Source organism: Podarcis filfolensis (assembly GCF_964270895.1).
Source record: "Podarcis filfolensis genome assembly, chromosome: 6".
NCBI lineage: Eukaryota > Metazoa > Chordata > Lepidosauria > Squamata > Lacertidae > Podarcis > Podarcis filfolensis.
In genome coordinates, this window is record NC_139609.1 from 11,066,899 (window position 1) to 11,080,797 (window position 13,899).

Here is a 13,899-nt window from a genome sequence, read left to right on the forward strand (position 1 = left end):
TGGAGCCTCGTTCGCAACCTGAGCAGAATGCAACTCGCGTCTGCACGTGCGCAGGTCGCCGCTTCTGCGCATGACGTCATTTTGAGCGCATGCGCGAGCGGCAAAACGCAGAAGTATCCCATTCCATTACTTCCGGGTTGCCGCGGGACGCAACCTGAAAAGATTTAACCCGAAGCGACTTTAACCCAAGGTATGACTGTACAAAAAAAAGAGGGCATCAAACATCTCTGTGTAAATGAGACTGCAAAAAGCACTTTAACTGGTACCAAAAAAAGACAAAGACTCTACCAAGAACACCAAGACACGCCATCATCAGTGTAACCACGCATCTTTTGTTATCCTCCTCTGGACATGCCCCAGAATGTGTCGGATAAATGTGGGGCCCAGACCTGACCTTTATGCTTGTTTTGCTGTTCCGACACATTTGCTGTAGACTGAAACCCATATTATATTCTTATATTAAACAATGCATACCAGTAAGGTCTTGGCAGCTTACAGAGCTTTGAGAGGTCTTTTAGGGTCTGTTTTTATTTTCTGGGAGGGGGGAGCAACTCCTCTACAAGGCATACGAGAATTTTATAGAGCTGTAAAAAACAGCAACTCTCTATATTTCTTCCGTGCCTTTCGGATAATGTCACTTATGGCCTCGAAAGGACACCAATTCCTTCCTCATGCCTGAGATTACACTTATGCTACATTTTGAAGGGAGCATCTGTTAGATTTGGCATTGTTTATATTTGAAGATAAGGCAACTGGGAGAAACTTGTTTGCTTGTCACCTGCTTTGATATACAAAGCAAAGTAATAATAAAACCCTAGCATCCTGGTTAGAAATCCAAGAAGAAGACATCTCTATCTGCATGGACAGAGCATTCCGAATTAGGTCAAGAACTGCGGGACCCAATAGGTGGCCTGGAGATTGCCTAGTCTTTCTTAACTCACGAATTTTAAAAGATAAAATAACACAAGCAAAGAAGAAGAAAAAACTCAGAATTGGAGAACAAGAAATTATAATCACGCGTGAAATACCATCTAGGTTGAGGAAAATATAAACGCTTAACAGATGCACTCAAAAAGAATAACATCCCCTTCCGCTGGGAATTCCCAGAAGGAATTTCATTCACTTATAAACAGAGCGGGAAGAGGCTGAACTCAGAGGAAGAAGCAAAAATTTTTTGGAGGAGATATCATAAAGCATTAGGAGGGGGAAATGGATGGGACAGGAGAGATACGAGAGACGAACAAGAGAGTGACTAGGGGGAAACAGAGGAAGGTACAAGACGTTAATGGCAGAGTAGAAATAAGGAGGAACTTTTAGACAATATACGAAGCAAAACACTTTGACCAGAATATTTACATATTTTATTAAATCTTTACAATCAGCAATTATAATTAGGTACACAATTTTATATACAAGGATTATATATACACTTTGAGCTCAGACTTCTACATCACAGTACACAGTTGCCCTTAGGAATATTGTACACACTGAAAATTACCAGACAGTAAAACCCAACAACGGTCGTGTTGCAGCACCCCTTATTACACTTTTCATAAATTACATCATAAGAAAATATATGGCTGTAAATTGGGCTGGTAAAAAGTCTTATAAAATCTGGATGTACGGTTATGCATTCATAGAATGTTTCCTCTGTTGTCCTAACTATAGGGTTTCTCTGGGATCTCTATGAACCTGCTATAAATAACTACGCCGAAACAAGCACAAGACAGCAGGTTTAGGAAGATCCTGATTAGAAATTAACCCTGTTATTGTGCCAGCTCATTTGATACCCTTTCCTCAACGAACGCCCCAACCACATGCAGGAATGCTTGTCCAAAAAAAGGGCTTCTGTTGTGATATGAAGATATTAACTCATAATTGGTAAGCTCTCTCCAAAAGACAAGTCTCCAAATTTAGCTATTAACATGTAACCCTTTTTTGCTATTGTCCAACAGGCTTATGGCTATGATGAAGAACAAAAAATATATAAAAGGGCAACCTATATCTGAGGTAGACTCTACCACCGTTCAGATGCTCCTTTCTAATGGCAAGGGAATCTTTCAATAATCCCTGAATCAATGAGGAAAACTCAAAAGGTGTGCAGATATTTCGATGTCAATACATCAACTTAAAAATCCACATTATGGACTATGTACAAATAAGCAACAGGTAGCTCACTTTCTTAATAAATTATCGGTAGGAAGAAATGGAATTTAGCAGCTGCTGTTTTGTCTAAAACACTTGGTGAAGATACAATGACTAAAGATTCAGTTCACCAGAAACACCAGTTCACCAGAAACACCAAATGAGCCGTAACTATTGAAGGCCTAATAAAAATAGCAGTTTGATGGGGTAAGTTATAGCCTAGGACAGAGTTAATATTGAGAAGTTTTTTACGAGTGGCACTATTACTCAGACATGCAGAACATCCCACTTGCTTTTTACAGTTCTAACTTAAAATTAAGTGCATTTGGCCCGAAACGCACACATTCTCCTCTAAGCTCTAGGCCTAAGTTACTAAAGGACACTTTAGAGAAGCCTCTATTCAAATTCCCTGAAGGAACAGTCCACGTACAAAAAAAAATAATCATTACAAAATTAAAGCCTCCGGTCTAAACATAATTCATCTCTGGGAACTCCACAAAAAAAATGCTGAAGGCCCCACACCTAACACTCACATGTGCAAATGGGAAAAAAGAATTGAAAAAAGTTAAAGGACACTTTTATTCATTTGTCCACTAAGATTTCGCACCACTGTTTCATCCATAAGAATAAGGTCTTTCCACCTGGCTGATATGTTTTTTAGAAAGGTGCCTTTGCACCTTTTTGTGCTAGGATCAATCCTCGGGTGCGGACCGGAAATGAACCTAACTGTTATATAGCCAGTTTCTAAGGATTTGTGTTGCACGCGACATTGACGCAATCTGGGACTGGACGGATAAAGGTATACTTGCCCTTTGAACTGCTCAGTTCACTGGGGTACAAAAGCAGAGAGCAGGTTTAGTTCACATACCAGTAGAATCCCAAGAGATACAGCTTTACTTTCTCCCTATATGTATGTCTAAGTCAACGGTTGATAATTCACTTCTATGGGGAAGGTAAAGTGCTGTCTTAAGAAAAAGTCTGTGCGCTCCAAAAACGCCCGTCGCCGAATGAATTTCGGTTGAGAGCACTGGGGTACAACCCTGCTCTCCCCACATACAGCCCAGCACCCTAACAGGGATTCTGCTAGTTCTCAATTAAAACAAAAACACATTTATACATAAAGTGGCAGAACAGGGCACAGCGCATACTGTGCCGTGTCAAATCGGTTTCCTACAGCCAAAAAACCCGAGAACAAAAAAGACAAACATAATCAAGACTGGATATAAATAAGCAACGTCTGGCAGTCTTGCGTAGATGCAGCTGTATTGTTTTTCTTTGTCTTTTAGCTACACGTGGGTTTGTAAAAAAAAGAAGCTCACTTTAAGACATTTGTGAAACATGATCGCTGTCAAACACACTAGGATTTCTACAACTTTTTTTTTAAAAAAAAAAATCTACACATGATACCAGTCTTTCACTGACTTCATACTTTCCTATGGACATACTGGCCTTTTTTGTGCACAGAAATTTAAGCTGTATACAGGAATAGAGAGATGTTACTGATGTAAGGCTGATTTAAAGTTGCAAAAAAAATGAAATGAAATAAATTCTATCCCAGCACTATCTGATTTGGTACCTTTCCCAGGAAATCGGCAAGGAAGCAAGTTTGGCTTATTTTAGCTCACGATTCACTGTGCAAGGTGCAAAATCAAAGTAATGGGAGTGTAGAGAAGAGGCTATGCCCCATTACTCAGATTCAAGTTTCAGAATTAACTGCGGTTTTAATCTTTTTTTTGCTAATCGAGCACATAGTCTGTAAATCAAAGGCAATCTTGACTTGAACTAGGAACTTAAAAAAAGAATAAACCCAAGTTATCTTGGTCGCTCTTCAAAATAATAAATGGAAGATGTGATAAAGGAGGTACAGCACACTCGCTATATAAAGTGGCACAGGACACGTCAGAGCTGCCTGCTGTTCTGCCCTCGCTATAAAGGCCACCACAGCCTGAAGTACCTTCTGCCGTGTCTCCATAAAAAGGCTTCTGAGATACGGTATAGACCCTTGAAAAAGCATCATCGCCGACAGCCAGCCTGTAGCCATCATGTGCAGTGCCCCAACTAGCCATCCAGACTCGGTGGTGCATTGAAATCCCCGTTTCATTCATTCTCTGCTTCCTAAGGCTTAGACAAAGCTCACTTACAGCAACGTGGAACGCAGGAGGAATCCAAATCATTCCCTGAATGAACCTCCTGTGCTACAGCACCATGCAAAGGAACCCTGCAAATGGGTCAATTGCACATTCCCATTTTCCATAAAACAGGGGGAAGAAAAACAATACAAATTTTAACACATGCTGGCTTTTGCCAATGGAACCTGGCTGCTCCTCCCAATACTGAACAATTCTCTTTTTTTTAATTTTCAGATGCTAGGGTCTTTACTATCCTCCATCAAGTTCACCACTTTGTAGTCCCACAAGCACTTTATTAGAAGTTATAGTTCATCCTTTTCCATCATTTCAAAAGCTTCTATGTCTTCATTCCAATCAGCTAATATTGATTCCATAGACTGTCCTTTATTATTATCCCAGCTATCAGTGGGATTGGAGTCAGTTTCAATCTTTGATTGCTCCTCGGGGTGATTTTCCAAGTCTGATGCTTGACTACTGGTTTCCTGGAGTTTATTAGTTTCCTGGAGTTTAGGGATACAGGATTCCTGATCCATAAGGGAAACACTATTGCTGCCCAACTCTGCAGGTGACTCCAACCCACCTTCTCCTTCTGGGTCTTGATTGACCAAGTTCAAATCTGCTGAAATCTCTTCTGACCTCTGGTTATGAGAATCATTGTCAGATGACTTCTGATCCATGCTTTCCATTTCCAAATCTTAAGAGGGGAAAGGAACACAATGATTTTTTTTTAAACAACTGTAGTTTATGGCTCTTGAGTACAGTCGTACCTTGGAAGCCAAGCGGAATCCATTCCGGAAGTCCGTTCGACTTCCAAAATGTTCAGAAACCAAAGCGCGGCTTCCGATCGGCTGCAGGAAGTTCCTGAAGACAATCAGAATACGCGGAAGCCCCGTCGGACGTTTGGCTTCCAAAAATAGTTCGCTAACTGGAACAGTCACTTCCAGGTTTGCGACGTTCAGGAGCCAAAATGTTTGGGAACTAAGCTGCTCCATTTCCAAGGTACAGCTGTATCTGTTTTCAAGTTTTTATCAAATAAACACAGCTATTAATAATGTCATAATTAACCCTCTTATTACACATGTTTAGTGTATAAGAGTTTGAGGCTGATAGTTATTTTTGGAACAATTCCGAAGAAATTTTCTGCAAAGAAAATATATGCATGGTTTCCAACGTCTCTAAAAATCAATTACTATAATCTGCCCAAAGGACCCTTTCGGTCTGAACTAACCAATGGCTGATCTTTCAAGTGGTTTATCTGCCCCAAAGTTCCTAGAGATTATTAGTGTCCATATGTCACCTATGAGACCAACATGAGAACAGCACCTCAATGACTTGAAACATACATTACTCATGAATCAAGGATTAGGCTGGTTCGTTTTGCATCACAATTCAGCATTGTCAAAGCGAACATCCCAAAGGAGAAATGCTTTCAGAATTTTGGGCAAAAACATACAGATGTTTGATACTTACTGCTATCAATAATGTAGTTTGGGATCATTTTATCTTTAAATATAGTTGCTGACAATCCAAGGGTAGCACAGGAAGAAGGGAAAAAGCACATATGCATTTTAAATTCAGAAATTTCCTAACTTACAATGGCAATTCATTCATTAACATAGCTGCTGCTTTAAAAAATGGTTTGAAGGGACCGCACACCAACACAAGAATACTGTTGACATGCCCTCCCTGCGTACAAAGGCATCCTCGCTTTTGACTTTCAGACATCTCTGGAAGATTATTTTTATGCTATGGGGTCTACGACATCCTTTAAGCAGCCAATCATTTTAATTATTGCTTTGTATTGCTTTTAAATGTCTTTATGTTGTTGTACACCAACCTGCTGTTTTGTGAGAGGGCAGTTCCCAAATGCTTTTATAAATAAAATGTGATACAGCGGTCAGAAAGTTGCCACCCGAAGAGAAATATTCTAGGAACATAAAAGGTGGGAGAAATCTAGGGAGCTTTAAGGAGAATGCTAAAGGTAAAGGATCCCTGACCATTAGGTCCAGTCGTGACCGACTCTGGGGTTGCAGCGCTCATCTCGCTTTATTAGCCGAGGGAGCCAGCGTACAGCTTCCGGGTCATGTGACCAGCATGACTAAGCCACTTCTGGCAAACCAGAGCAGCGCACAAAAACATCGTTTACCTTCCCGCTGGAGCAGTACCTATTTATCTACTTGCACTTTGACGTGCTTTCGAACTGCTAGGTTGGCAGGAGCAGGGACCGAGCAACGGGAGCTCACCCCGTCGCGGGGATTCGAACCGCCGACCTTCTGATTGGCAAGTCCTAGGCTCTGTGGTTTAACCCACAGCGCCACCCACGTCCCAAGGAGAATGCTAACTTGGCCCTAATCAAGAAGAACCTACTTGCATCTTGAAATAGATATGACAAGCCTGCAAGCCATCTTAAGTCAGCCTTTTAAATTACGTTCCTGCTAAAACACCCCAATGGGAATCAACAGGACTTCAAGGTGGGATAGTGCTCAAACTGAGATTCATCATGCCCAAGGCATATCCACTGATTTACATGTTTAACTACTGTAGCCTTAAAATTTTCTACCAATTACCTGAAAAGTTAGACTGAGAAGTGTATAATTTCTTGGATTCTTACTTAAGTTGGTGTTCTATTGGCTACCTCCTCAGCCCTTTGGGAAGACTGACCTTACTGCTGTTATGCCAGGCATAGGCAAACTCTGCCCTCCAGATGTTTGGGGACTACAACTCCCATCATCCCTAGCTAACAAGACGAGTGGTCAGGGATGATGGGAATTGTAGTCCCAAAACATCTGGAGGGTTGAGTTTGCCTATGCCTGTGTTATGGGTTTGCTGATCTTCCTGAGACTCGCATTCATCCTGTTATTTTGGCCTCCTTTGCTGAAATTTGGACTGAATTAACTGAGCCGAGGCCACCTTTCACACGCTAACATGGTTTTCGCTCTTACCTCTGTCTTTTGCTTTGTCAGAAAGCAGCACTTCTACAGCTTCATATTCCTGGATGGCATCAAGGATAATACTGCCTTCCTTGTTGAACAGAAACAGCATTGGCACAGTGATGTCGTCTGTATTCTTGCCGTCACCCGCCATCTGGAAGAGAGGGGCTGTGTCGCTGCTGCTTCCTTCGTTGTCATCTAGGTGAAATGAGCAGGGTTTCCATTAATATTAACTTTCACCCACTGAATTCTCAGTGCAACTTGAAAGTTACTTGGGACCTTCAATCAGTATAAAACCTGGTTAGCAGAATTCAGATCAATACAACCAGATTCACTTATACAGTGGTGCCTCGGGTTACATATGCTTCAGGTTACAGACTCCACTAACCCAGAAATATTACCTCGGGTTAAGAACTTTGCTTCAGCATGAGAACAGAAATCATGCTCCAGCGGCGCGGCGGCAGCAGGAGGCCCCATTAGCTAAAGTGGTGCTTCAGGTTAAGAACAGTTTCAGGTTAAGAACGAACCTCCAGAACGAATTAAGTAAGTAACCAGAGGTACCACAGTAAAGGTAAAGGTACCCCTGACCGTTAGGTCCAGTCATGGACAACTCTGGAGTTGCAGAATTTGTCCACAGACAGCTTCCGGGTCATGTGGCCAGCATGACTAAGCTGCTTCAGGCGAATCAGAGCAGCGCACAGAAACACTGTTTACCTTCCCGCTGGAGCGGTACCTATTTATCTACTTGCACTTTGACGTGCTTTAGAACTGCTAGGTGGGCAGGAGCTGGGACCGAACAACGGGAGCTCACCCCGTCACGGGGATTTGAACCGCCAACCTTCTGATCGGCAAGCCCTAGGTTCAGTGGTTTAGACCACAGTGCCACCCGCGTCACTTATAATACATACCAATTTTAAATAAACTTCTAGCTGCCTCTTTGTCTACAGGTGCTGGTCCTTATCTTTAAAAATCCTAAATGGCTTGGAACCTGAATACCTGAAGGCATGCGTCTTCTCATACAACCCACTGTGAGCTCCTCAGGAAAGGTGGGATATGAATGCAATCCAGGCAACCAGACCATCTGGAGGTCTTCGACAGCCCTTAACCAACCACCTACTCTATCAGAAATTCATTATTCAACCACAAGGGCTTTTTCACCCATGAGGCATCCTGGTTTTTGGAATAAACTCAGTATGAGGCACCCATACTGTGATCCTTTAAATGCCAAAGTATTTCATTTTATTTTATTTAATGAGACAATTTGCATTGCCCAAGCCTTAACCTGGGTAATAGTTTGCATTACTTCATGCCGTACACTGAATTAGAAGGAGGGTCGTATACAGTGGTACCTCGGGTTAAGAACTTAAGAACATTCTAGAGGTCCGTTCATAACCTGGAACTTTTCTTAAATCTGAGGTACCACTTTAGCTAATGGGGCCTCCCGCTGCCACCGCTGCGCGATTTCTGTTCTCATCCTGAAGCAAAGTTCTTAACCCGAGGTACTATTTCTGGATTAGAGGAGTCTGTAACCTTAGGCGTCTGTAACCCGAGGTACTACTGTATAAAAGTTTAAAAGGTTTTAAATACAGTAGACATCTGCGCACGCGCGGGTTGCAATTCGGCGCTTCTGCGCATGCGCGACTGCCAAAACCCAGAAGTAACCCATTCCGGTACTTCCGGGTTTCAGCGGTCCGTAACCTCAAAAAACGCAACCTGAAGCGTCTGTAACCCAAGATATGACTGTAAATAAATATTATAGATAGGCTGGGGTACACATCAAAACTGTTCACATTAAAATTATTAAAGTGCACGAGTCACACCTGCCTTAACATTTCAAGTGTCTTACTGTTAACCAAAAAACCTTTATATAAGTTTTCTGTTTCACTTACCGATAACAATGCCACCTATAGCCCCAGCTTTTTGGATGTTCCGTGCCTTTTCAGCAAACATGCACTGCCCTCTTTGCATCAAAGCAATTTTATCCTTCAGCGCTTCAGGGTTGGTGATCTCAGAGCATCCATTATATGGTTTACTGACTGCTACAAATCCTCTTGCCTGTTAAAGAGGTGAAAGGCTTTAGTATACGGTATTCAAGCATGTAAACATTTGCATCTTTCGCACTAAAATATATGAAGAGCATAATACGAAATACAACCCTCATCATCAGGGCCAGATTTAGGTTTGATGAGGCCCTAAGCAGTAGGTAATGGGGCCTGTTATATGCCCAGCTATCCTTTGTCAACAACAAATTGTCACTGTTTTTTCTGTTGAATATATGCTATATGGTAATTTATGGACCTAATAGGCATCTAAAGCCATTTGCACATGCGGAATGTAGGCACCCTATATATAGAAATAAGCAAACCAGTGATATTTTAGGGAGCAGGCTAGCAGGCGGGGCCCATTACTTACATCACAGGAGCCTACACAACACAAAACACTGTTGCTGTATGTAGGTTTTGTTTTATTTGTTTTTTATCTTATATTTTGGAATTGTACATCCAGGGTTTTTTTCTTTAAATTTTTTGGGGGCCCCCAAGAGAGTGGGGCCCTAAGCTATAGCTTGTTTAGCTTATATGTAAATCCAGCACTGATCATCATCCAACCCAGGGTTGGTGCTCTTAAACCCAGTGAAATCTAACAGCTTCGGCACACTGCACTGGATTGTGCCCAATAACTGCAGTGAAGGCAGTTATTGCAGAATTCATTCATAGAATCATAAAGTTGGAAGGGACCCCAAGGGTCATCTAGTCCAACCCCCTACGATGCAGGACTCTACCGACTCTCATGCTCTACCGACTGAGCTACCCCAGTAGGATAATTCATTGCATGCTAAATTAGAATAGTGGCATTTGAAGCTACTGCACTTTATAAAAACGTGTTGCCTGCAACAAATCATGCATCAGCTAATGCGCAGGAAGTTTAACACAGTTGCACTTCTATCTGCCCCACACCTGACATCACATACGCTGTCAGGTATGGGATGGGTGGATATGGTTTGGGGCAAATGGCCTGGTGAGCAAAATTGGGAGCCTCAACTGGCTTCATACATAAAACAATCTTGCCCAGCACCTATTCAGACTGTTCCTCTCCGCTCCATCTCCTGACGAATGAGTTAGCCATCTACTTTTGGCCTTAGTTATTCAGAGTTGCTATGTTTTCTTGACTTAGGGGGCTTCTAGAACAACTCTTCTTGTTGTTTTTTTTAGACTTAACATATAGAATAAGAGAACAGGGAGAACATACGTTTAAAGAGATTGGAAAACATTTATGGAATATACGGGAAATAATTGTGTACAGCTGAAAACGCTGGCAGCATTAAGATAAATTCAACAAGTTTTGATGGATGCAGTAATGGAATACTGAATGGTATAGTTTTTGTAAAATATGCAGGGATTTATATATGTAAAATGAAGCATGGAAAGAGAAGAAGGGAAGTCATTGATATCTTAAGGATGTAAAAATGAGTATTTTAAATTGTAAAACAGAAAGCTTAATAAAATGATATGGAACTCTTTCTTTTAGATACAATAAATTTCTGTATGTTAACAATTTCCCATAAGTTCCATATAAACCATACAAGTGGGGGTTTTTTTAATCACAAGGCTGTAAAGACAGAACGCACCCCTGATTTGTGTTTGGAGAGATCCATTCCAAACTGCGCAGGGCCAGCTGTCAAAACCACTCTGCCAAAGAACGGGTGGGAAACAATTTGAACGGCACGAGGAGGTAGCTGCTGCTCTTTTTGTTGTTGACTGGACAGCTCAATCATTTCTTGCATGAACCGTAGACCATCTTCCGCATCGAGTGAGCTTGCTGCCTAATGAAAAAGGAAGCAAAATCTAGCATTTTTTCATTCTAACCCTGCAGACAAAACATGCAACAGTATTTCCTGAGGAAACATGCTAATTAGTTTGTTCCGAACTTCTAGACATCCAGCGTTAGCCAAAATATTTTAGAATTAGTTTTTGGTTTTTTTTAAAAAAAGTAAATAAACAGTTATTTGTATCTGACAACACTTCCAGGGGTATTTTCAGTATAAAATTCCACGTGCATACTAAAAATATAAAAACACAGGCAAAAGAACCATTACACTGCCAGCAGCAAGACACAATACTCCTCAGTAAAAAAAAAACAGTTCAGAGAATTCAAGATGCCCTCTGGAATAAAGCAGCCCTACTCGGTGCCAGAAAGTCCTCAGAACAAGTGAGGAGAAAGGCTAACCTGGAAAGTTCTAGAGCATCGGTGTCACCACTGACGAGGACCTGTCATGGTAATGACCTCAAAATTTGAAACATATTCAATTCAACTTTATAGCTCAAATATTTTGAAAAACCTGTCTCCCACTAAAAATTCAAACATGATTGAATGGACTACTAGACAGTACAACTGTGTTACTTGCAGAGTATTTGAAGAATACTTTATTGTGTGCCTAAATTTAAGAGTGCCAAATTCTACAAATATTTGTAGAATTTTTACTGTTAAAATAGAAAGGGGTCGAACCATCGCAAGAGGTGTTGAAATTTTGGGAGGTTGGATAGTTACAATGGTCTCGAGGGTGGGGTGCACATATTTATTTATTATTATTACTTTGTCAAAATACAAAATAAAAATAAATGATGTGAGTGTATAAGGATTAGTAAACAAACTCAATGACTTAAGGGCAATACCCTTATAGGTCAGTCCGACTGAAATACAGTGGACCCTCCGGATACGAATTAAATTCATTCTGGGGGTCCGTCCACAACCCAAAAAGTCTGTAGGCAGAGGAGCCGCTTCTGAACACGCACATGGTGTCATTGCTTCTGCGCATGCAGCAAAACCCGGAAGTATATAGTTCCAGGTTTGCCGCATTCGTAACCTGAAAGTTACATATCCAGAGCAGTACGTAACTAGAGGGTCCACTGTATAAACTTATTAAGTTTTTTTCTCCCAATAGTTCAGATGAACTATTGGTATCCAAACTGGCAGTGTCTGGAGCAAAATGAATTGATTATAAATTAAAAATGATTATAATTAAAATCGTAATTCTAAATAAATCATTATTTTATATGCAGGTAGTTTGTTCATAATGGAAAGTCTTAATTTATTCCAATGTATTATATCCATATTTATACCTCTCCGACCTTACTATAATTAAACTGAAACTTGTTCCAAATAAAATAAAATAAAATGCCTGCATGTGAACTTCCTACTGAGGACAACTACACTGAGGTGCTATGACAGGGCAAGATCAAATCAAATTTTATTAAACGGTCACAGACCAGATTAACTTGTACAGCTAGTCAGCAAAGCATAACACCGAAAAAAACAAAGGACAATTTCAATACAGATTAGGCCATAACAGCAATTTAAAATTAGACAGCATAAATAAAATTAAGTATTTGCCTTCGCCTGCATATTGGCATTGGAAAGCTCTTGTTTCCTGAGCCTAATAGCGGCTACACAGAATTTGGCAACATTGATCGTAATTTCAGGAACCTTATCTTCTACCAAGGCTCTCATACGTTGGAGCTCTGGTTCATTTTTAAGCTTTTGTAGAACTGGGGCAATAAAGGTCAGGCGTAGATCCTCGTAGTAACTACAGTGCAGCAATACATGCAGACTTGTTTCCACTTCCAATGAGCCACATGGGCAAACACGTGACTCATATGGTTTGCCCTCATATCTGCCTAACAGCAGGGCAGAGGGCAGAACGTTAAATCTGGCCAGGGTAAAGGAGTGTCTATACTTAGGGCAAGATCTTACTTGAATAGCATGTTGCACCAGCTGAACTCTTCCATCTTTGAGGTGTATCAAGCTGACTCCCATCTTCTTTAGGATCTCTAAATGCTCAGGATTACTGGCCATGAAATCCCTGGCTCTCAGGGGGGGCTTTGGTCCGGTGCCCAAACTCTCTTCCCTGCAAGAGAAAGCATGCCACCTACATTTTAAGAACTGAATTGATGGTACCTGAATAATATACATGAGGTGCATAAGACTAAAACATGCTATGCGTAGCCGTCAGAGGCCACTGAACGGATAATAAAATGCATGAAAAGGCTTCTGGAAGTTGGCAGGCTGAAACACAAGCCGTGCTTTCTCTTATTGCACGCAGATCTTTTTGACTACAACTCCCATCATCCATTGCAAATAGACAAGCTGCAATCAGGCTGGGAAATTCTGATACAAGAACCTTAGGCATATTCCACTGCGTGGAGTCATCCAAACCAAACTGTATCGAATGATTTCATCGTTATGCGTTAGTCAATGCATAAAAGTATATCAGCTCAATATAAGCAGCTGTATCACCTAGTTAGGGACGTGGGTGGAGCTGTGGTCTAAACCACAGAGCCTAGGGCTTGCCGATCAGAAGGTCGGCGGTTCGAATCCCCGCGACTAGGTGAGCTCCCGTTGCTCGGTCCCAGCTCCTGCCCACCTAGCAGTTCAAAAGCACGTCAAAGTGCAAGTAGATAAATAGGTACCGCTCCAGCGGGAAGGTAAATGGCATTTCCATGCGCTGCTCTGGTTTCGCCAGAAGCGGCTTTGCCATGCTGGCCACACGACCCAGAAGCTGTCTGCGGACAAACGCTGGCTCCCTCGGCCTATAGAGTGAGATGTGCACACAACCCCAGAGTCGTCCGCAACTGGACCTAATGGTCAGGGGTGCCTTTACCTTTACCTATCACAGTTCTGAAAGGTATAAACAATGCTCT

At 41.6% G+C, this 13,899-nt stretch overlaps 1 protein-coding gene across 2 annotated transcripts in view; it reads right to left on the bottom strand.

The window, feature by feature from the left end:
• Positions 1 to 1,338: 1,338 nt before the first annotated feature.
• The window catches only part of EDEM3 (ER degradation enhancing alpha-mannosidase like protein 3), a 41,336-nt gene continuing 28,775 nt past the window's right edge, over positions 1,339 to 13,899 (bottom strand). The window contains exons 16-21 of one of the 2 annotated variants that reach the window (XM_083620084.1): positions 12,953 to 13,106; positions 10,830 to 11,024; positions 9,094 to 9,259; positions 7,217 to 7,402; positions 5,745 to 5,792; positions 1,339 to 4,968 (exon numbers count right to left, since the gene is read on the bottom strand). In XM_083620084.1, the coding sequence (XP_083476210.1) occupies positions 4,577 to 4,968; positions 5,745 to 5,792; positions 7,217 to 7,402; positions 9,094 to 9,259; positions 10,830 to 11,024; positions 12,953 to 13,106 (1,141 nt within the window). In that variant the 3' untranslated portion in view covers positions 1,339 to 4,576. The remainder of the gene's footprint in view (positions 4,969 to 5,744; positions 5,793 to 7,216; positions 7,403 to 9,093; positions 9,260 to 10,829; positions 11,025 to 12,952; positions 13,107 to 13,899) is intronic. The other variant, XM_083620085.1, reaches the window with a different exon arrangement.